Source organism: Thunnus maccoyii, chromosome 2 (assembly GCF_910596095.1).
Source record: "Thunnus maccoyii chromosome 2, fThuMac1.1, whole genome shotgun sequence".
NCBI classification, from domain to species: Eukaryota; Metazoa; Chordata; class Actinopteri; order Scombriformes; family Scombridae; genus Thunnus; species Thunnus maccoyii.
In genome coordinates this window covers 2,425,037-2,450,178 of record NC_056534.1, presented here as the reverse complement: position 1 = coordinate 2,450,178, position 25,142 = coordinate 2,425,037, and the positions used below count along the sequence as shown (strand labels likewise).

Here is a 25,142-nt window from a genome sequence, read left to right as displayed (position 1 = left end):
AGAGAAACGTCCAGGATTGATTCTCATATAATTTCCCATTATTGTTATTATTTTAAAGGATCAGTCTGGTGATTTTCTACATTTTTCTCCTTCTCAACAAATCTCATGTTTGGATCCAAACCAACAATGAACTGATCTACTAACAAGTATTGTGTGTGTATCAAAGCCTGATGTATCTGATTCCTCCGTTGTTGTCCAGAAACTATTAAAAACACATCAGTAAGTCACACTGCTGCACATGTTCCTTCATTATGAAGAGTTTGGTCACGTTAGTTTGTTTAGAAACGGCTCCAAAGACTAATAACAATGATCAGGTTTTCAGTCTCTGGAGAGTAGTTCTGTGTAAAGCTTGAATTTGTACTGAGAAACTTACAATGTAGTACAAAGTCCAGAGGTTGTGATATGTAGCACAACAAGCTAGCAAAGCTGTAAACCGTGGCTGTATGAAGAGAACTGGATACAGCGTTGGAGGCGGGGCCCCGTTCATTCCTATGAAAGTTGCTCAGTGGCGCATGAAGCAAACAAACAAAAAAAAAATTGACTTCCTGGTGTGAAAGTACCCGGATCTTCCGCGTTGTGCAGCCCGTAGAGCATGCGCATAGTTTCACTGGCCGAGTCGACTACTTCCAGTTTAGCCCTCCAGCTAACTTGAATGGGGATAAAACAATTCAATCATGCTTGTAGGCTTTTGAAATGTGATCGGACCGAACAGATTTAATTCTGATAGTGAGATGAGTCATTTCATGGGGGATGTGACGCTCAGAAAAATTTATCCGCTGATTTACAGACGTCTCTTTCACAATGTAAGTCTATGGGTTTAAGTCTTTTTGGGCCAGTGTGCATCACGTGACGTTGTAATTACACGGTTTGGCCGCTATGTCAAATTGGCTTCAAAGCCTGGCGCTCTTCCTGTATCCACATTCAGAACCACATTCCCGCACACGCTCAGTTGTATCTGCCTTACACAGAACTACTCTCCAGAGACTGAAAACATGATGCTGTTATTAGTCTTTAGAGCCGTTTCTAAACAAACTAACGTGACCAAACTTCATGATGAAGGAACATGTCACCCACTGCAGCGAAGTGGCTCACTGACGTGTTTTTAATAGTTTCTGGACGACAACAGAGGAATAAGATATATCAGGCTTTGATACACACACAATACGTGTGTGTACTAGTAGATCAGTTCATTGGTGGTTTGGATCCAAACATGAGATTTGTTGACAAGAAGAAAAATATAGAAAATAGCCAGCTTTATCTGTAAATAGTACACTGATATTGGTGATATAACAAAAATTGCTCATAAACTTAACTACACTACTGTCATTATTATAGTAAAAGGTGCAGTTGTATCCTGAGTTGCAATGTGATCGTTCCGCCGGACTGACTGAGAGGAAATTAAACCGAGTGAGAAAATAACAGGTATAAACTAAAGAAGAGTCAGAGGAACAATGAAAGAGAGTTGGGAGAAACAGGATGAACCACAGGCCCGGTGCTGGACTTACTCTTCACCCCCTTCTTGCCCTTGCGTTCCTTCCTGTACTGCTCCTTGAGCTGGGCTATCAGTCCCTGGTCCACATCCCAGGCCAGTTCACCCAGAGGAGACTGCTCTTCCTTTTCTACAGGCCAGTAGGAGGAGGAGGAGGAGGAGGAGGAGGAGGAGGAGGGTGGGGTAGAAACCTGTGATAAGTGTCTGGATGCACTACATATCCAACAACTTTACTTTGACAAAACTACAGAGTCACATGGGATGAGGAGGAAGGTTTTTAAGGATTTTTTAAGAGAATTTCCCTCAAATTCTCCTCTACTGTCAAACAAACAGGTATGAAACAGTGAATGTGTGAAACACAAATGAACACAAAAGATCCAACAAACATAAATGGAGAATAACTGAGTTCACATGAAGCTGAAACAATTCTTGATGGTTCTCAGCGGTTCTGAAAGTGAAATGTTAATGCAGACGAGAGACGAGTCACAAAACACTTTTTAACTGTGAAGAAAACATTTCACAAAGATGATCATGACTCATGAGAGAAAGTTCTGAACACACAAATATTTTTAAGTCTCTGTGGTAACAGCAGAGGTGTCAAAACCATAAACGGTCCAGAACTCAAATACTTGACTTACAGTCAAAGTAATAAAACCACTACAAGGACACATGGAGTCATAAATGTCTCTGATTAGTGCCTAAAAACAGCTCAGCCAACATCATCCAACCGTGAAGCTGCAGCAGGTTCAGACCTGCAGGTAAAGACCAAGCGGCAACCTCTGGGGCTGTAAAACGAAGCCAAAAACTGCAGTTCCTTGAACGACCACTTGAGGCTCCAAAAGCGAGTCAATCCCCATAGACCCCCATGTTAAAATGCCCAACTTTATAGCAGAAATAAACATGTTTACAGCCTGGTACAAACAACGGTTTTGGTCTCTGTAGCTAATTTCCTCTTTCATGACAACTGTACGGGGGTGAATTTTTTTATAACTCACCCGTTTAAATTTTATTAAGCCGTAAAGTTCTGCATAATGAAGGACATGGCTGCTTTGAGTGACAGGTCCGCCAGCCGCTAGGTGGCTTGTTTCAGCCATTCGGCCCGCCTCTTTGCCCATTTTTGATTGGCTGGGAGTTAGGCAGCGTCACGTAATGCTAAGATGGCGACGCTCTTCAGAAACCAACGGGTGACGTCACGGTAACTACGTCCATATTTTTATACAGTCTATGGTAAAGATATGTTGATGTCGCCTCCTACAGGCACAGACAGTAACAGCAGCTGGGTTTTTGAAGCTTGTTGCCAGCAAAGTTTTAAATCTTCATGTCTGCAGCTCTGCCAGCTGTCAGTCTGTTGGTCGGTTCACCGCTTTAGTCCAGACTGAAATATGCTGCTCATTTCTGTGAAAGTTGCTGGTGGCACATGAAGCCAAAAACTCATGTTTCTGATCGTTGGGCCCATGGAGCATGCTCAGTAGAGACTTCCTGTTGGCTCTCCGCTCACTTGAAGGGGGATAAAATGATTCAATCACTTCTAGACTTTCCAAACGTTATTGGACTGAATGGATCAAAGTCTTCAGTCATTTCACTCAGACACTTTCATTCACTTTTTTTCAGCTGCTCCTTTTCCAATGATTGTGTGTGTGGGGAAGAAATACTTTTACAATTACAATTTACAATTTCATTTAGCAGACGCTTTTATCCAAAGCGATGTGCATGTTTGGGCCGGTGTGCATCATGTGATGAACCCGGACGTTGTATTTACAGTTTGGCCACTATGTCAAATTGGCTTCACAGCCCAGCGCTGATCCTGAGGGAACTGGGTGTTACAAGTGGGTTATCTGGTGTAGAACTGGTCTGAAGAGGACCAATCAGCTCCTCCTTGTGAAGAATCAAAAGTAAGAGCACATATCTGCCAAATTGTAGTTTCTTGATTTTCCTGCAGTCATAAATGACGTTGATAAAAATAAACCTGGTCTTTTGTCGGTCAAAGGTCACATGAGCAGATCACTGTGGGGGAGTTTACAGGAACGACTGCAGCCATGATAACAGCGTGCTGAAAGAAAGGATCTCATCATCCGTCCTGGTAGCCCGGGGCGACTGATGCGTCGGGTTGTGGAGGTGGCGTGGGTTCAAGAAAAAAAAAGGCTTCAGAGTCAGAAATGACAAATCTGTTTCGTAACAGACGGCACGCAGCCAAACAGACTGTTTTTAAATGTCCTTTGTTACGTGTGCACTCGGCTGGTTTATTAGCAGAGTCTGTGAAGGTAAAATAAAATGATACAGCTTTTAAAAAAAAAAGAGAAATCTACAAATCAAAATGCTAAATCTTCCCTCTTTTGCCAAATGCACAGACTCAGTTCAAGGCCTCGGTGTGTGTGTGTGTGTGTGTGTGTGTGTGTGTGTCGTGCTGTACTGAGTCAGCACTCCTTTACAACTACAGTATCTGGACTGTGAAGTGTTGAATCACGAACTGCGTGGGGATGCTTTTTGTCATTGGCCCCGACGACACTGAATGTGTTGCTAGGTAACAGTAGAAAAAAAAGGGGGTTTTGTGTAAACTGTGGGGGCAGCCGGGTCACCAGCTGGGAAGAGAGTTTTACATATATACAGCACAGGATCGGCCTTGTTCTGCCATTCAGATCCGTCGGTTTTATTTCTTTTAAAATATTTAGCTTTGTTGTATTTGACCTTCACAGACTGAGTTCTCTCTTCTATTTCTTTTCTACAGATGACTGGCAGGACTTTGCCACCAATGAGATTTCAGAAACCTGCTTTTCTTCTTGTTCCTTCAGCTGGATGTTGTTTCCTCACCTTAAATCTAAAAGTTAAACACGTGAACCTACGAGCGGGATTTGTTCCATGTTCGGTTTGGTCCACTCACCCCACTCTCCGCTGTCCTCTCCGCTCCTGTCAGGTGATCCGTCCAGTTCGTCCGGACTGGCCAAGAAATCGAAACCCTTCAGGGCCTCCTCTGTGTCGGGGTCGTCGCTGAGGTCAGAGGTCGTGGAAGACGGAGTAGACGACTGCTTCTTCCTCACCATCTGTGAGGGAGAGTTATAAAATAAAAAAAAAAGCGATTTAAACTTGCGGCTCAGACAGAAAATTCAGGTTGTGTTTGGTCGTCTAACAGAGTTTTTACAGATTCACCGTCTCCCTGTAGCAGCAACTTTCAGATTTAAGAGTGTGAGCTCACATACTGTAGCAGACATAACTGTAAATATAAATATGACCAACCAGGACTTTAACACCTGGACGGCTTTTAACCTTTGGCCAAAACACAAAGACTGTTTCTAGTTTGACCTACTGAGGTTCAGAAGCATTTTATCAAGACTTCTGTCCAAGAGGAAAACACAGAAATTATCTTGACGACCTTTCTGATTTTTTAAAAATCTAAAAATCTGAAATAAGCTTTCATTGATCCGTGAGTGGAAAACCAGATGTTACAGCAGCACATGAATGAAATCAATTGAAATTAGAAATAAAATAAATCAGAGGCGACATTATAAAAGTTATACACGACATACATATTACAATACTTTAGAATATATAAGTGAATTGTGCAAATATTTGTGCAAAAGAAGTCCAGTAGTGCAACTTTGTGTGTGAAGTATATATATAATATAAGTATAAAGGTGTGAAAAATAATGTACATAATAATAATATAATAAAGAATATAATGTTATATATATATATAAAAGGTGCAGGTACACAGACTGTGGTAAAAATACAATACAATTAAGTATATAATATAATAGAAATAGAAGAGAATAAAATACTCTGTTATGTGTTATATAACATATAATCATATAAAGAGCAAAATAATAGTAATGTAATAGTATTATAGTGTTGTTATAAAGTTATTTAGTTTAGTTTTAGTTGTTGTAGAGTTCTTCTTCCCCCACATAGTCAAACAAATGCAAGTGTGCAGCTGTAAATAAACCAGAGTGTGTGTGTGTTCATGTCTTACTGCAGCCAGATCCAGGATGGTTTTATCCCGTCCTTCGCTGTCCTCCTCCTCGTCCTCGTCGCTGAATTCTGCTGCGGCGCTTTCTATGAACTTAAAGGCCTCCAACACGGTGGCCGAGTCCGACATGTCCGGTTTACTGGAGGAGAGAGACGAGCAGCTTATATTACCTAAGAGTTCTGTAGAATCATCTAAATAAACTTTAATTCTGTTATATGATTACTGTCTCATCTCGTACCTGACCATGCCGCTGTCCTTCAGAGAGGAGGGTTCGGTGCCGTTGACCATCGGTTCGGTTTTCTTCTCTGAAGGTTTCTCTCCTGAGTCTCCGGTCAGACCCAGCAGTGCCCTCACCCTCTGAGACTTCACATCCAGGATGGTGTCGGTGTATCCCACCTCCTGCAGGTACCTGAGAGGGGAGCAGGAGACGGGAGACGGGTCAGAGGAGGCGCAGGAGGCAATGAGAGCCTCTGGAAGAGAAGCAACAACCGAGGTTTGACCACCATCTTCTCTCTCTATCTTACTCCTCCGTTGTTGTCCAGAAACCATTAAAAACACGTCGGTGAGTCACATCACTGCACTGGGTGTCACGTTCCTTCATCATGGAGAGTTTGGTCACGTTAGTTTGTTTAGAAACAGCTCCAAAGACTAATAACAGCGATTTTCAGTCTCCAGAGAGCAGTTCAGTGTAAGGCAGACACAACTGAGCATGTGCAGGAATGTGGTTCTGTTTACAGCTTTGCTAGCTTGTTGTGCTACATATCACAACCTCTGGACTTTGTACTACATTGTAAGTTTCTCAGTACAAATTCAAGCCTTACACAGAACTACTCTCCAGAGACTGAAAACCTGATCACTGTTACTAGTCTATTATTAGAAGAGATTTCTTATAAAAGTGAAATCCTTCAATTAGAGTAGTTTTGTCTGTTTTCTCATCTCTTACAGCGTTTCTTGGCTGTTTGACAGATGATTCAGATGATTGTTTCTGCAGTAAAGTTGTTGTTTTCACGTCGTACAAGCCTTCAGAAACTCCTGCAGGTTAAACTGAGCTAATCAAACACTTTGAGTGCTGACTGACTCTAACAGACTCACTATAAGCAGACTGGAAGAAACTCGCCAGTCAAGCAACCCATAATGCATCGCTCTCTGTGGGGGCGGGTGTCACAGTGATGCTCTCTCCTTTCAGAAAATGATCTCTGATGTTGTGAACGCGTTAATTTTGTCTCGTCCACAAAATAAGATGACCCCACTTTTTAAAATGCAATTTTCAGAATAAAACACCGTCTTCTATTCGGACTAATACGTTAACTTTTGTACTTTAATCAAACACTTTGTTTTATTTTGAAAATATACTATCAGTGGCATCCTGAAAGATAACAAAAATGTGAGTTCTCAGCTGTATATTTCATTCTTTAAACATTTTATTACCTGAATTTCATATTCATAAATGCAAATTTACTGGTAAAGTTACAAAGTCACATAAATGTCACTTTGGCACAATGACTGAAATGATGCTGATATTTGAATAATATGTTTTTACCATCGTGGGTGTTTAGGAAAATTTGCTGCTCATTTATTTTATATTCATGTAGTATTTGTACTGCAGCAGCAGCAGCTCTCCAAAAATAAACATAGAACATATTAAATTAAGCAGAGATTCTGCTTTTCTTAATGTATTAACAAAGGACGTCAAAACCCGAAGAATGTAAAAATTATAAAAACTTTTATTTTGTTTAAAATATCTATAAAAATGTCAAGCTAGCCTAAAATTAGAGCCGCAATTAGTCGATTTATCAATCAGTTGCCAACTATTAAATTAATCACCAACTACTTTGATAATCAATTAATTGTTTTGAGTGATTCTAGCTTCTCAAATGTGAATATTTTCTGGTTTCTTTAATCCTCTGTGACTAAAACAACACAGTTTAAGTTGCATCTTGGAATTTTGGAAACACAGATCGATATTTTTCACCGTTTTCTGACATTTTATGGACCAAACAAGTAATCAATTAATGGAGAAAATAACTGTCAGATGCAACTTCATACAGTAAATGCAGAGTCTTTGTTCTCTGAGTCCGTTCAGTCCCTTCTGTGTTATTTGTCTTATATCTTTATCAAACTATACAGGAAAAAGCAATAAAGTTGGCTACAAAAAACAACTTTAATAAATCAATAATCTACACAATAATCTACAGTCTCAATAAATCTCCACACAGGAAGTGACAAAGAACTTAACGAGAGATAATAAGATACTTTAAAACTTCACCTGAACACTCAACACAATCCAAACATTCAGTCAATAAACCCACAAACACTCGGAGGCCTGATATCTTCATTCTGTTGTTGCAGCGGTGCCTTGCTGTACCGCCGAGCTCCACAACAACACAATTACATCCACGAAGCAGCTTCCTTAAAGAGCAACGCCACCCATGTTTGTGAACATGAACATGAAGCTAAAACTGGAGGAAAGAATCCGCTTCTGCTCAGCGGACGATAGATCAGCTGCAGATTTGTTGAGTTTTCTTGATTTTTGTTGACTTGTATGATTTCTAGCACACAAATGAGGTTTGAACTCAGCACTTAATTAACTCAAAACAAATCAGATTAACATTTTTGTGGCTGCAAAAAAAGTCAAAGCTCCGTTATTTAGCTGCTGATTTTAAGTCTTTTCTGGCTGATTTTGAGCTTTGGTTCAACATGATGCAAACTCACAAATGCTCCATCGTAACATAGAGAGATAAAGTTCTTTTTAAATGTGCAGAATTTCCCTTTAACCTACCTCGTATCAGAAGAAGTTTATCTGTACTTTACCTCCTCGCTTCGGGGGGAACCGGAGAAGCAGAGAAGCGCTCAGACTGGCGAGCAGCGTTTTATCAAGTGGTTTTATCCTCAGTGGACCGAAGTTTAATGTGAAAGCATCTAGTGTGTTTGTTCATAGAGAGAGAGAGAGAGAGAGAGAGAGAGAGACAGAGGGAGGAAGGTCGGCCTCCCTCCCTCTGTACCAGCCTCTCCGATCGCAGGAGGCCTCGACGGCTCCACACAATCCTCCATTCACTGTCAGCACACAGACACACTCGCTGTCAAACACACACACACACATTCAGAAAATAAATAATATATGAGCAGACACACAAATGTCCTCACACACACAGTTACTAGAGTCGCAACTAACCGTTATTTTCATTATCGATTAATCTGTCAGTTATTTTCTTGATTAATTGATTAGTTGTTTGGTCCATAAAATGTCCTTGAATGTCTTGTTTTGTCCACAAAGACATTCAGTTTACTGTCATAGAAACCAGAAAATATTCACATTTAAGAGGCTGAAATCAGAGAATTTTGACTTTTTTTACTTTAAAAAATCGATTATCAACATAGTTGGCGATTAATTTAATAAGAGGGCAAGTAATCGATTAATCGACTAATCGCTGCAGCTCTAAAAGCAGTAATGGACAACATGAGACAGAAAACACAGAAAGTCTCACAAACACACAAATGTAAACATTTTTCTAACAAAAAGACAAGATCTGCTCATCTTTGTATTTGTTATGTACAGTGTTGGGTGTAACGCGTTACTGTAATCACACTACATTCGTCTGTAACGCAGTAATGTAACGCGTTACTGTAATCACACTACATTCGTCTGTAACGCAGTAATGTAACGTGTTACTGTTCCTACATTCAGTAATAACAGTGGAGTTACTGATCAAAACATTCTGTTGTTACTTGCGCAACACGAGTTCTTCAATTATCTGCATTAAAAAATAATCAAAGGTGCCTTTCATGCTCGCTTGCAGAACAATCGCCTGACCTCTCACTTTGACTTGAGTTATGAACACACGTGTGTTGGAGAAAAGACAGAGATGGCAGAGCGGTCTACAGCGCGGTGGTGGAGGGATGCACACTACTTCAAATTTTTTTACGCGAAAGGACAAGAATGTGACGATAAACTGTGCTGTGAACACAACATCACACAGCAGCACCTGCAAAGGCAACATGCTAACACAAAGCTAGTAGCCAAAGACTCCCGGACCCCAAACAAGCAGCCAAAGCTTGATTCCTAACAGATAACGTTAACTAAAGCAGAGACGAACAGGCCTGCAGCATCGTACACAGTAGAGGAAATGCTGACTGTTTCTACGGGGGGATCTCCGTCTTTCAGAAACATACTCAGCAAAATACCGATAACAGACGTCCATCATCATCAGACAGGAAATCTTCTTCTGTATGTCCTCCTTATTAAGACAAGGATTTGTTCTGATATGTGGGCGTATGTAAGGTTTAACGTTATATTGGTAACTGGCAATTACACCACAACGCACCTCAGACGTTGTTGCGGAGTAATGCAAAAGTAATGTAACGAGTAGTGAGATTAATTACCTTTCACAGGGAGTAATTAAGTAAAGTAATGAATTACTCTTTAAAAAAGTAAGGAGTGATGTGTATTACATCACGACCCCAACATTATGTATAAAAAGCAGCACACTGGTGGACGTCGTTGTCTTCTTACACAAAACAGATCAATATTTCAGCCACTTGTCAATGAAGTTGGAAGATGTTTATTTATCTTAGTATCAGCTGTTCACCTGCCATCAGCCTTTTCCTAATTATTAGTGTGTTCAGGGCTGCAACTTATTTTCATTATCAATTAATCTGTTGATTATTTTCTTGATCAATAGATTAGTTGCTTGGTCTATAAACCCTAAACTGTCTTGTTTTGCCCACAACACAAGATATTCAGTTTACTGTCATCAAGACTAAAGAAACCAGAAAATATTCACTTTTAACAAGCTGGAAACAGAGCTCTCAGCTCTGGAGTTAAATACAGCAAAGTCAGCTAAACTTCTGTTTAAAGAGATGCGTTACAGCGTCTGTAGGTCTTCTCCTCTACTGTCCCGTGTGTTTGACTCTTCAGCTGACAGCAGCCAATCAGGAGAGAGATGCTCCAGGCTGCGCTTGGATTTTATAACTGAACTAACGACCAGGAAGCACTTTTTATTCCTCTGACTGTGTGGAAATCTGATGTTTTCACATCACAAATGATAAACAACATTTAAAACATACATACAGGTAAAACATGTAGCTCTTATATCAGTTTAGTGCAGGGCGGCTGCTCTGCAGGTGCGCTTGATTTTACTGTAACTGCAGTAACCGGGCGGAGACATGAATAATATTTCTCATATGAGGCTGTACTGAAGAAAGAAACCAATAGTAATCTAAGCTGCAAGCAGCGTTGAACGGGCCCTCGCACCTCTGCGCACGTCCGACCGCGGCACAGTCGAAGGTCTTCTGTGACGGGCATGTAGATGTCATCAGACCCGGCTGTTTGCAGACAGTGCAAGAAGGAGATAAACATCACTTCCTTTGTCCACTATTTTTCCTGCTGCTGGGGCTACTTCACTGAAATTTTGTAGGTGGCGCTATTCACCCAGTTTGCATCACTGATGGAATATTGTCATGTAGACGTGTTCAGGCCGGGACTCTTATCAAACATGTAAAGTCTGGTGCAGACTGGAGCATTTACAATAAAGTTATAGCAACTTCCTCTGTCATGGCGAAACATCAAATCTCACCGGTGTGAGAATTTTCTGCAGGATGAGACATGAGACAAGTTTTGGGCCCATTCACTTGAATTTCAATTAGTAAATTGAAAACTCTTGATGAGTTTGTGTGTAAAACAAATTAATTTCCTAATTTTCATCAAGTTTATTTTTTAGAAAAGTAAAGACTTTTGACCCACATGACCTGGTCAAAGTGTGATTGACATGTGTACTGTCAGGTGTGTAGAGACAATAAGTAACTGCAGCTGGACACAGATAAATACTCATATATTTGAATGGAGAGTGTGAGTGAACCGCTAGGTGCTCGGGCCCTAATAAAGGCAAAACTGCAGTACAGAGCTACAAATTTTAGTTTTGATGGTATTTTTCTACAGCACTTTATCACTAAACTGTCACTCTCACTCCATTTTTTCCCTTCCCCTCATAGGTCATCCCCACCACTGAATTATAAATATAAGACCTATAATTATTGTAAAATAAATGATAATAACACCAAACTTCATACAAAGTTTGTATATAATGTACTGTATGTATATAGACCTTTCTGCTGTATCCTACAAAAATGAGTTGCATTCAACCCCCACACCAGTGGCAGCTGGTGACTCAAAACATTGGGGAGGACAGGAGGAAAACCAACATACTGCATCAAACTATATCATTGTCCCCCACCTGATGAAATCAGAGGGGTGGGGGGCAATTTTATATGCCAATAATGTTTAGTATGTCGGCCCATAAGAACCACATATATGTAACGAGGTAAATACAGAGAATATGTTACTTTTCCTTCTGAGTCGACGCATCGGTCTGACGTAGCGACTATGAGTCGGGAACAACGCTGCCAGAAATGATTTGAAACTCTGACAAAAAATAAATAAAAACATAAAAGTTGCATCATCTGTGTGAGAACATGAATCAATGTGATGGATCACCTCTGCAGGTCGATTATCAGAGTGATGAAGTGAAACAGCGATCGATCACAGAACTGATGATTTAGAAAACATCAGCAGGAACGAACAGCTGGAAACATGAAAAAACACTGATGCTAATTATGTTTATACATATATAAACAATATGTTGGAAATTAGGTTTTCACACACACACACACACACACACACACACACGCAGACAGGAAAGGAAACACACACCGGCTCCAACTGGTCACAGTGGATTAGTGTTTGATTCCCATTAAAAGTGTTAATCTCCTTTAAGAAGATTGACTCTGCTGCTTTCTGCTTTTTTGTTCTGAGACACTTAAACACACACATACTGCTGTCCCATGACACTGTGAAAACCTGAATTAGGGTGTGTGTGTGTGTGTGTGTGTGTGTGTGTGTGTGTGTGTGTGTGTGTGTGTGTGTGTTCATGTGTGTAAACTCACTGTCTGAGCAGCTGGCGTCCTTGTTTCCAGCTGAGCTGATGGCTGCTGTTGGGAGGACTGGGAGCCTCACTGTCATTCCCCTCATCTGAAACACACACACACAGAGAGAGAGAATGAATTACTAACATGTTTCTGTTCATCCATTCATTATTTTCCCAAAGCGACGTAGTCCAGAGGTCCTTCTCCCCGGCTACAGCTCCTCCTGGGATCCCAGATGGGATCCACGGGGAGGCGTCGCGATCAGGTGATGAACATGAAGCAGCAGCTGATCAGTGTTTTTCCATCTGTTTTAATGAATATTCTCATTTTGCTCTCAAAGAACTGAGACAAGTTTTACTGCTCGGCTGACGAGGAAACGTAAACAGACTGAGTGAATAAATGAATCATGTGACTCGAACGTCACTGAAGAGCTGAAAACATCAGATGTGTGCGGAGCGATGATGAGGAGGCTGTAACCTTCCTCACATCAGTACATGAAACTAACAGAAACGTCATATTTCCATCATGTTTTCCATCGTTTGAGCTTTGACCGTCGCTCTTTTTAATGACGTCGTCTCGTTGTTTCCTCTTCTTCTTCTGCGACGGTTTAACGGCAGCGACTGGAGGATCAGCGCCACCTGCTGTTTATCTGCTGATGTTCATTTTAACTGGTGAAAGTGACTATCTGTGAACAAAATGCTGCACTATAATAAATAATCATTCAAAGCAACATATTATTATACCGTATGTAATAAATGAAAACGTTCAGCAGGAGAGAAACGTCTTACCTGAATCATAACTAGGAGGTTTAATCTCCCCTTGGTTCAGTTCTGTCCCATATTTCAGTTTATGATATTTGGCCCTGAGGATGAACACACACACACACACACACACACACACACACACACACACACACACACACACACGTATAACATGGTTATCACAATGTCTGATAAGGTCTTATTAGTTTAGTTAAATCATTCTTATTGAATTATGTCTTTTTGGAATAAATATTATCGATCTTTATGTCGACATACATGTCTTTAACCTAAAATAGCTTAAAGATGTCACATTACTGCTGATTATTATCTATAAAAACACAACAAACAGCCACCAGATTCATTTAATTTCAGCTCAACATGAGACTTGAAACCTGCAGCAGAGACACAGTCAACATTAATTGATAAAGTATCTGATATACAGCTGAGTAAACGCTGAATGTGAAGGATTATTATATTTATCTGCAGCAAGTTTCAAGTCTCAGCAAGTTCATTTATAACAGCAATGATGGAAATTGATCAAAAGTGGCTTAAAGAATGTTGCAGTGACATAAAGATTTGTGACTAATGGACTAATGTATCTATAAAGTATCAATAACCTCCCTCCAGACCTGTCAATCAAACACTCAGACGACAAAAACCGTGTGAAATCCGTCACCAGATTAAACGATTTATGACTAATAATCAGGATAAACTGATCGGATTTATCAATCAGAGTCACTTTGATTATTAAAGCAGAGAATCATAATAATATCAACATGTCACATTTCTCACTTTGTACATCTGAACATTTAACCAATAAATCATTTTCATATTGATGAACGTTGTTCTACTTTTATGTCCTTTTTTTTTTTTTTTCATCATCTTACTAACCTTTCATTCCTGATGCCACTTCATGACCTCATCTATAGAAATAATGTTTTCATTTATGTATTTTATGTGTCTGGATATAAAACAACACAGTTTAAATCAATAAACTAAGCAGCTTCACATTGTCAGGACATTTTTTAGGAGAGAAAAATAAAACTCTAAAAAGTGAAAACATTGTGAGCGTGATGAGATTTTTGGTAATGAAGTACATTTTCAAGGGAGACAACATGTTTCTGATGTGAAGAGATTTTTCTCAAGTGAGGACATTTTATTTTGAAAGTGAGGGAGCAAGAGAACATTTCTAAAGTGAGGACATTTTATTTTGAAAGTGAGGGAGCAAGAGAACATCTCTCAAGTGAGGACATTTTATTTTGAAACTGAGGGAGCAAGAGAACATTTCTAAAGTGAGGACATTTTATTTTGAAAGTGAGGGAGCAAGAGAACATTTCTCAAGTGAGGACATTTTATTTTGAAAGTGAGGGAGCAAGAGAACATTTCTAAAGTGAGGACATTTTATTTTGAAAGTGAGGGAGCAAGAGAACATTTCTCAAGTGAGGACATTTTATTTTGAAAGTGAGGGAGCAAGAGAACATCTCTCAAGTGAGGACATTTTATTTTGAAACTGAGGGAGCAAGAGAACATTTCTAAAGTGAGGACATTTTATTTTGAAAGTGAGGGAGCAAGAGAACATTTCTAAATTGAGGACATTTTATTTTGAAAGTGAGGGAGCAAGAGAACATTTCTAAAGTGAAGACATCTTGTTTTTGGAAAGACTTTTGTTATTATTTGCTTCAGGTGAAGGTTGAGTTCTACTGCAGGGATTGTCCTCACAGGTCTGCTGTACTAACCTCTCCTGTTTGAGGGCGTACTCCAGCATCTTGATCCGCCTCACCAGGTCCTTCTTCAGGTTCTCCTGACCTCGTCTCTCCCCCTGCAGGAAGGCGATCTGAGCCTGGAGGGAACACAGGAAACACTGGATGATGACTGATGATTTGAACTTTACTCTCCGCTGTGTTTTCTATTAAATGGATGCATTTACACTATATAGCAGCTTTTATCCAAAGCGCTTTACAATGTTTCTGCTGCTCACACACACACACACACACCGGCAGCAGCAGGCGACCACACAGGGTTCTGGTTCAGTCGAACCATCGACCTTCAGATTAGTGGACGACCTGCTCTGCCCCCAAAACTATTAACCACTGATTTACTTTAACGTGTGTGTGTGGATAAAAACAGCAACACACAAACCAACAGACGGTGTGGATGAGATTAACGGAGTCTCTCGGGGGGGTCGATAAAAGCATCTAATCTCCATTAAACACGATGAAGTCTGAAAACACCTGACAGTCGTTTATCTGTGAGGCTCCGTGTTTCAACATTCAGCACATTCAGCTGTTGTGATCTTTGTAATTATTAGTCTTGATGATCCTCTGTGCGTTCTCCTCTTCATCTGCTCTGCGACCGTCTAATTCCCCCGCAGAGATCATTAAACTTTCATCGAGTCTAATTCTGTTTTCGTTAAACTCGGTCCCACCGAGGATCCAACTGGGAGGCGGCGTGTGGATTTAGGAAAGTGATGTGTGGTTTCTCTGAGGGGGGGAAGTGCTGCGAAGGACCATGAAGGCTGAAATAACTCTCAAACACACACACACACACACACACACACACACACACACACACACACACACACACACACTGATCCATAGCAGAAAACAACATTAACATTTTTTTTGCTTTGAAATGTAATTTAAGGTTAAATCCCCATGAGAAGGTCAAATAACATGAAATTAACAGACAATTTAACAAATAAATATATGATAATTATAATAACAAAAATAATGAAACAAACATGGCTCTCACAAAATCCAAAACCTTTACATCTCTTTTACAAGCTTCATCTGCACAAGACTGACAAGATATTAATCACTGAAAAACTAAATAAAATTGTCCAGCTACAAATTAAAACAGTTGAAAGATCATTAAGAGAGAAACAATAAATGAAGGTAAATACAGTCAAAAACAAAAACATATGATGTAAACAAGCAAAGAAGTCTTGAAGTCAGAAACAGATCTGAGTGAGTGAATGATTCCAGTCTGATGGAGATTTAAATCTAAAAGCACGTCTTCCAATTTCTATTGAAATTATAGACACAAAGTCTGATGATCTGAATGGTTTAAATGGATCTAAATGGATCTAAATGGATCTAAATGGATCTAGGGACTCTTGTAAGCATGAAGGATGGTAAAAGTAAATACATTTAAAAAGAAAAAGCACTCAATGAAAAATGTCTCCTGGAGTTTAATGGGAACCAGTTTGAAACAATGACGAGTCGCCTCTAAAAACAAATCCACTGACTGAACTGGCAGCCATGATGATGATGAAGATGATGATGATGATGATGATGATGATATGCTGAACAGAATATTCATTTTGCTTCATTTTTTTTTATTTTTAGTTTTATTTTAAGTTCATTTCATCATATTTAAACTCCAAATTCATTCAGATTAAGACATTATGATTTTTTCTGTTAAGAAAAGTCAAAAAAAGAAAATTGGTGAATTCCACATGTTCTCTAAAATCACTCATACGTGTCTCTTTAGAATGATCTTGCTTCTTGCATGAAGGAAGATGCAGTTTTATTATATTTCTATATTTAAAAATAAAGACTTTGACAAAACTTTCACTGAATCAGGACTCGACCCAGAGACTGACAGGAGATTCTAAAAGTTTACTATAACCGTCGCTCCACATCCTGGCGGTCAGGAGGTCATCAGGTTGTGGCGGCGTGGTGTTCCTATTCAAGAGGACGAGGGTCCCAAAGCCTCCTGGGAAATGAGGACAAGCTGTCTGAGTGTCTAAACGCTGATGGGACTGTTGGGAGACTTGTGACCGACTAACGTTGTGCGACTCTGCGTCTGATCCGTCTTAACGTCTCCTCTCAGACGTCGTACCTGGTTGGACACGAGGTGGCGGCTCGGCGGCGTGGGAACAGACGACATGTGACCGACCCCGGGGGTTGAGGTCACATAATGTGGGTAGAAAAAGATGAACACAGCAGGGAAAACTTACTAAAAAAGGTCTTTCAAGCAGCATCTGAAGGTTGTTGTTTGGTCAGACGAAGGTCGTTGAAGGTCATCAAGCTGAGAGATATATTCATATCATATAAATGTGCTTAAATGTTGTCGTTTTGTGCTCTTAAAAGACGGTTCAAGCTCTTCCCACGCTGCAGGACATCTACAGCAGCAGCAGGGTGAGACTGAGAGCCCAAAATATCACAAGAGACACTTCACAACCCAACAATGGAGGGTTTGGACTGCTGAGGTCTGGCAGACGCCTCCGCAGTCACATGACTGAAGAGGAGTTTCTATCCTCAGGCCAACTGGATCCTCAACACACACACACTTCACTTCAACAAAAACTTCCACACACACAGACACTTTTACCTGCACACCAGGTTATTTAACTATAAACACTGGTAGATTCTGGGACTGGTAAGATTTGTATGTATATACAGTAGTTTTTAGCAGATTAGTGTATTAACTGATAATATTGTTGATCCCTTGGATATTCCTGCACAGTAACTGAGGATCCTCTTCACTCCTCTGCATGTATGACTTTGTATCTCTGTGCATGTGACTAATAAAGCTTTTTGAATCCTTGAACCATGACTGTTGGTTTGCGCTATTGTTTACAGTGTGTTTGGGAGCTGCAGGGAATCAGCTGTTACCCTGCTGGATCGATGCCATCAGCGCTGACATCATACCCTAACCCCCCCCCCCCCACCCCACCTTTATTCCCCTCTTACCCTCACATATGTTTGCTATGAGGTCTCATATTAAATATAACACCTGACCTGGTTTTTACAGCGACTGTACACACAAACACACACAAACTCTTGGAGCCAGCATGAAAGCTGCATCACTGCACACGTTGCCTCCTGTTCTTTCACTCTTTTATGCAAAATACTGCAAAGTATTCAAGGTGCAATAAACAATATTAAGTTACTTTTTTCTACTAACACTCAATTAAATCATTCCTGCAGGGAATAACCAGCCAGTCTGCTGCTCTGTGAAAAATATGTTCTGCTGCTTTTAGTTAATCGCTTTGCTCTAATAACAGTAAAAAAAACAACAAATAAACAAACAGAAAAAAAAAGGTAAAACCAAAACAATGCTGCCTCGTTTAAAACCGATCTGCTCAGGAGCTAACACAAGCTACAATATGCTACCTGTCAATCAATACTTTAGTGATCCTCCAACCATTCATCTAGCGCCATCATCAGGTCGACACTGATTTATGATCAAATACCTGCAAAACTACAGACATTCCCATCAGCCACAGCTGTACTTTGTGTTTAGTGCAAATGTTAGCATGCTACAACACTAGTAAAAATTTTAATTCATCTGCATGTTAGCATTGCTACTGTGGGCATAGTGCCAATGCTAAAGTTAGCATTTAGCCCACCACTGTACGTTACGGAGCTGTTAGCATGACTATAGATACGTTAGCGACACCACAACCACATAACATGTAAAACACGTTAAAGGACTTTCATCCGCACACATCAGGATTCACTTCTGTCTGTTTCCCACCAGTGATATGAGTCAAATCACCGAAAACTTTTACATCCCAATTATAGCTGCAGTACTTCTGTCTCTGTGTGTAGTTTGTATTACAGGCATCAATCAACACGTAATGACAACACAATGGTGAGTGTTGCACTTTAGTCTTGTTCCAGCTTCTTCTGTCCATAAACCAGCTAATATACTGTAATAAAATGTAAAGTAATAAGAAATACTGATTTAAAGTACTGACTGTTGGAGAAATTATGTTCGTCATGATAAAGAAAAAATATTTTACTTCTTGAATCTACTTGAATCAGAATGTGGTCTGTTGCGTCGTCTCTCTGATATTGCAGAAATGATCGAACCAGTTTGGAAATAAATCAATCTGTGATTCATTGTTTTGTTTTGAGCAGAGTGGACGATGCAGGCTGCTGCTCACACACACACACACACACACACACACTCTGAGGAGGAAGTAGGACACCCGGCCCTTCATCCATGTCAAACACACATGATAAGTGGGTCGCTCCACACTCGAGGCCACTGCGTCTGCATTTCACTGAGATGATGACAGTAAACGTCATTCTGAAAATGAGACGACGATGTTTGAAAACTGTCGGAGTGACAGGAAACGCTTCATCACACAGAACCGAAGCTGAACATGATTCCTGTTAAAACACAAACATTCTGCATCTATTTCCTGATTCTGTTGGTGCAGAACTGTTTAGTCTCTAAAGGCTTTCTGCCTTAATGATTGTTCAAAATCAATAGTGATTGATTACATCACCAATAGCTGATTTTGGACAGCTGTTGATGTGTTTAAGGACAATCTGATGTCTGATATTTGAGTCAATTATCAAACATTTTTCACCATTAGAGCAGCTTTGGTCCAAACTGAAAAATCTCAACAACTATTGGACAGATTATCATGAAAACTTGTAGATATTCATGTTCCCCCGAGAATGAATCCTACTGACTGTGATGATGCTCTGACTCCTCTAGTGTCATTTCTGTTTTTTTATTGAAACATCTAGACATCTATTAGATGGATTTCTGCGACATTTGGTCCCCAGACGATGACCTTGAATAACTTTGATTTCCTGACTTTTCATGTAGCGTCATCATCAAAATTTGAATCCGTCCTTTACTTTGGTTTATGACTAAATACCTTGTAAAAATTAGACTTGCTAAACATCAACATGCTAGTATTATCATTGTGAGCATGTTCACATGCTGACGTTAGCCCTTAGCTCAAAGCACCACTATGCTTAAGTGTAGCCTCACAGAGCTGCTAGCATGGCTCTTGTTTTCACATAAGAAATGATCAAATAGATATGATAATCTTCATAGTGTTTCTTATAGTCTGTTCTGCATTTTTTAACAAAGTACAATAGCTCATCAATGCAGTTTCTGCACACAATCATCAAAAAGTGTGTCCTCTAAGAAGTACAGAAATCAGCTGTTTTAGGGAATTACTCAGCCTTTTAAAAATGGCTACGAAACCGGTGCAATAATTTACTGACTATTGACATGGAACAGGAGTCCACAGGCTGTTGGTCCAGACTGGTTTTCCATCCCGATAGTAGTTTGTTTTATTTGGGCCTGAGCCCAAAGGGCTTGTTTCTTTCTTTATTATTACGGGACATCAGATCTAAATTTGACCCCTTAAACATGCTCAAAAACTCACCAAATTTGGCACGCACATCAGGTCTGGTAAAAAATTTGATAAAATGTAAAAATTAACCCCTAAAGTGCCAAAATGTGCTCTCTAGCGCCACCTATGTAACTAAAATGGCCACCACGGCCCATAGGAATGTCGTAGAGAGATCAAACCAAAACCAACTTATTCGTCTAAAATTGCCCCCCACCCCTCCGATATCATCAGGTGGGGGACAATGATATAGTTTGATGCAGTATGTTGGTTTTCCTCCTGTCCTCTCCAATTTTTTGAGTCACCAGCCGCCACTGGTGTGGGGGTTGAATGCAGCTCATTTTTGTAGGATACAGCAGAAAGGCCTATATACATACAGTACATTATATACAAACTTTGTATGAAGTTTGGTGTTATTATCATTTATTTTACAATAATTATAGGTCTTATATGTATAATTCAGTAGTGGGGATGACCTATGAGGGGAAGGGGAAAATGGAGTGAGAGTGACAGTTTAGTGATAAAGTGCTGTAGAAAAATACCATCCAACTAAAATTTGTAGCTCTGTACTGCAGTTTTTCCTTTATTAAGGCCCGAGCACCTAGCGGTTCACTCACACTCTCCATTCAAATATATGAGTATTTTTCTGTGTCCAGCTGCAGTTACTTATTGTCTCTACACATCTGACAGGACACATGTTAATCAAACTTTGACCAGGTCTTTACTTTTCTAAAAATGGACTTGATGACAATTAGGAAATCAATTTGTTTTACACACAAACTCATCAAGAGTTTTCAATTTACACAGGTGTGAGCAAGACAGACATGTCTCACCCTGCAGAAAATTCTCATCCTCACACCGTTGAGATTTGATGTTTTGCCATGACAAAGGAAGTTGCTATAACTTTATTGTAAATGCTCCAGTCTGCACCAAACTTTACATGTTTGATAAGAGTCCCGGCCTGAACACGTCTGGCATGACAATATTCAACCAGTTATGCAAACTAGCTGAATAGCGCCCCCTACGAAATTTCAGAAAAGCAGCCCCAGCAGCAGGCAAAACAGTGAACAAAGGAAGTGATGTTTATCTCCTTCTTGCACTGTCTGAAAACAGCCCGGGTCTGAAGACATCTACATGCGCGTCACAGAAGACCTTCGATTGCGCCACAGCCCGACGTGCGTAAAGGTGCGAGGGCCCGTTCAATGCTGCTTGCAGCTTTAATTGGTATGGAATTAGTTTACAGAATTTATTGCCGAATCTCTTTTAATTGAAATATTGGTTACTGTACAGTTTGCATAAAGTTTAACAATGTGCAACAAACAAACATTTGGATAATTTACTTCAGTAGAAAACAAACCTCTCAATAGATTGTAGGTCAATTAAATAAAAACAATAATCAGTGCAGAGAGAAAATATTGAAACATGATGATACAAAGCTGCATATGTAGACTAATAAGTGTTTGGTAAAGAAAGCAGAAAAACATTTGTGATTGTTAATGAACTGTAACAGAAACACAAACACAGCTTCTCTGTAAACCAGCTTTTATTTTTTGTGTTTGGTGTTCAACAAGTCACTGCTTACTCAGGCCATGTTTTTAAAGCTTTACATTAAAACTACAGATAATTTAATGTACAGGTTTTTACAATCACATATTTACAGATTTCTTTAAATCATAATCAATCTATTCAATATTCAAACAAACAAATTGGCCAAAGTGGACAGAAACTAAACAAACCTCAGACAAGATAAGAAAATCCTTTATACATATTATACACATATTCTATTAATCAACTGTAGAGCTGCAACTAATGATTATTTTCATTAACAATTAACCTTTTTTAACCTGTTTTTGATTCATTATTTACTTTATAAAATGTCAGAAAATAGTGAAAATATTCATCACAGTTTCTAAGAGTTCAAGGTGTCTTTTTGGAAACTTTTTGTTTTTTAGTAGAAAAGAAACTAAAGTTCTGTGGATTTGATCAGATGTTTAAATAGAGATTTAATTTTAGATAGAAATCCTAGTTTGTGTTTTTTCTCATAATAAACAAGAATGTGTTTGTTTATTTACTCTCTTCAAAAACAAAGACACATTTATGACATAAAACAGGTGATTACTCTACTCAGTTTGATTGACAGAACAGATGATCAGAGGGGCGGAGTTTTTACCACCATAATTAAGACCAGGATTGAAGTATGGGTAGAGTTTCTTAGTGAAGGAGCAGCCAGTAAAGGAGTAGATAAGAGCTGCAGCATCTACGTCATAAAAGGAGACCAGACCCTCCTCATAATCCACAAACACCCCCACCTTCTGAAGCTGAGACTTCAGAGAGAGAATGACTGCAGGGCCAGCACAAGCTTCATACTCATTTCCATTTCTCAACCATATAGTCCAGTAACCATCCTGAGGTCTCAGTTTGATTTGTCCCTTCCTGTTGATGGACTCTCTGGCCACTCCTAAATCCCAGTCAGTCTTCCTTTTAACCTGAACCTCAAAGTAAAATCTGCCTGAAGAGAAACTCTGCTTTCCTAAAACGTTAGCACAACGCATAAATCTCTTTGGGCTGTCTGGGAGATTCTTCTTCACATCACCACAGTTCACTTGTTTCTCATCATCAGACAGGATGAGTTTAGGATGTGCTGTATCAGGATCAAGAGTCACATCCACTGCATACTGCTGGACCCTCTTCAGCTCGACCTCAGCGAGCAGCTTCTTCATCTCTTTACTGAGTGTCTCCTCCAGCTGAGTCACAGCTCTCACCACAGTCCCCTCATATGATGGACGGACGCTGACCTCTGTCCAGTCTTTGGTGGGTGGAGCAGCTTTCAGGGACAGGAAGTTTTGGAGGAGGTGGAGGTGGTCTTCAGAGCGTGAGAGCTTCTCCACCTCAGACCTTCTCTTCATCAGCTCAGAGATTTCCTGTTCCAGCTCTTTGATGAAGTCTTCAGCCTGTTTCTCTGTAGTTCTTTGCTTCTCTTCAATCGTCTCAATGAGCTCATTCAGGCTTCTCTCAACAGACTCCTTCAGAGCGGTGAAGACCTGAACACCTTCTGCTTTCTCTCTGTCTGCATCTTCCTTACTGAGGTCGACCGACTCTTTGATCTCTTGAATCTTCAGTCGTCTCTTCTGGATCATCTGCTGAATTTCAGCCTCTGTCTTCCCCAGCTCTGCCTTCTTTCCTTCATATTCTTCTTTCAGAGGAACAACATCATGTGTCTTGATGTCTAAAACAGAGCAGAGCATGCAGACACATGTCTGGTCAGTCTTACAGAACAGCTCCAGAGGTTTATCGTGCTTCATACATATCCTGTCTTCCAGGTTCTCCACAGGGTCCATCAGCTGATGTCTTTTCAGACCTGAAACTGTCAGATGAGGCTCCAGGTGAGTCTCACAGTAGGAGGTCAGACACACCAGACAGGACTTCAGGGCCTTCAGTTTGGTTCCAGTACAGACGTCACAGGGAACTTCTCCTGGTTTGGCAGCTTGTTGCTCTGAGCTGCTGCTGCTGGCTTTCTGTTGAGCCTCCTGTCTGAACTGAGAAACAACCTGAGAGAGCAATGTGTTGACTTGCAGCTCAAGTTTTGTGTAGAAAACCTCTTTACAGATGGGACACAGGTACTGGTCATTACCATTCCAGTGTTCATTGATGCATTTTTTGCAGAAGTTGTGTCCACATGGTGTGGTGACTGGATCAGTGAACACATCCCGACAGATGGAGCACAGAAACTGATCTTCAGATCGCAGACAGCTGGCAGCAGACATATCTACACACTGAGTGTGAAAAACAAAAGACACAATTTACTTGAAATTCAATTTCAATTCTTTGTTCAAATAGAAATAAGGATAATTATTGTTGTATTAAGTATAACATGTGATATTTGGTAAAGTAATATTGAATTATATTTCCCTGTTATCGATCGGGATGGGAACACATGAACGGAGTCGTGAGCAATCGTGATCATTTAAGTCGTGCTGGTAGCTCAAACAGTTATCCACAAGGCTGCATGGTGAGTTTAAAGTTGTTGTTTACTTTGATGACGTGTTTTATGTGAGCTGGTTTACACAAACACAGTAAGAGACTGTCATCTGCAGCTCTTTATCTAACAGCTCATTGTGGCTGTTTCTGCTTGTACTATTCTTCCATACAATCTTTAAAATGAACCACTGACAACATAACACAGAATATGTCCAGATCTTGTTGTGTAGACCAACTGTTATTGAAGAATAGCACTGCTAACAAAGCTCTGCTAACTTGGTGACAAACACCTTTTATTACCTGCAGCTGCTTCACAGTAAAAGCTGCTGCTTGTTGGTAGAAAGCTTTTAATGTGAAAGAGCTACAGGAAATAGAATGCAGTGTGTCTGTAGGAAGTGATCAGTAAATAGTAATAAGACCAGGAAGGTTGGAGTGAAGCTGAACTCCAAACCACAGAGATTCAGTTACAAGTTACAAAAGTCCTGAGAACTGACACAGAGAGACTGTTTAAAAAACAATTAAAGTTGTTTCACTGAATCTGTGTAAAAACATCTTTAGTTATATTGTCACTAATTTCACAAGTGTCAGTATGAAATGAAAAGAGTGGAACTTCCTGTCTGCTGTGTTAAAGCTGGTTGTTGAAACATTAAATATGATCAGTTGTACTCACCAGTGTTTGGCAGAGACTCTGCTGTGTTGTTGAGAAAGACTTGATGAACTCAGTTTAATTTGTATTTGGACAGAAGTGGAGAGACTCGACTGCAGCTCTGCTGTCGCTCTGACAAACTTAAAGTTTCATTTCTGCAGAGTGACGTTGCAGCTCTCTTATCTTTCCAGTGTTGCTCCTCCTCTTACTGCAGCTCTGACTGTGAGTTTGTTTCCTCCTTCTGACTTACAGCATTATTATGAAATATCATGGAGCAAAGG

At 40.0% G+C, this 25,142-nt stretch overlaps 2 protein-coding genes across 4 annotated transcripts in view; both read right to left on the bottom strand.

Moving 5' to 3' along the window:
* Positions 1–25,142, bottom strand: part of strn (striatin, calmodulin binding protein) — a 63,580-nt gene that overhangs the window by 13,240 nt on the left and 25,198 nt on the right. The window contains exons 1-8 of one of the 3 annotated variants that reach the window (XM_042390577.1): positions 15,269–15,552; positions 14,866–14,969; positions 13,157–13,230; positions 12,390–12,474; positions 5,689–5,859; positions 5,454–5,589; positions 4,368–4,527; positions 1,506–1,619 (exon numbers count right to left, since the gene is read on the bottom strand). In XM_042390577.1, the coding sequence (XP_042246511.1) occupies positions 1,506–1,619; positions 4,368–4,527; positions 5,454–5,589; positions 5,689–5,859; positions 12,390–12,474; positions 13,157–13,230; positions 14,866–14,894 (769 nt within the window). In that variant the 5' untranslated portion in view covers positions 14,895–14,969; positions 15,269–15,552. Of the gene's footprint in view, positions 1–1,505; positions 1,620–4,367; positions 4,528–5,453; positions 5,590–5,688; positions 5,860–12,389; positions 12,475–13,156; positions 13,231–14,865; positions 14,970–15,268; positions 15,553–25,142 lie in introns of those variants that run through there. The other 2 variants (XM_042390559.1, XM_042390567.1) reach the window with 2 other exon arrangements.
* LOC121882369 (zinc-binding protein A33-like) lies at positions 21,880–24,001 on the bottom strand. The gene has a single exon (XM_042390590.1). The coding sequence runs from the start codon at positions 23,999–24,001 to the stop codon at positions 22,358–22,360; it is 1,644 nt and encodes a 547-aa protein (XP_042246524.1). The 3' UTR covers positions 21,880–22,357.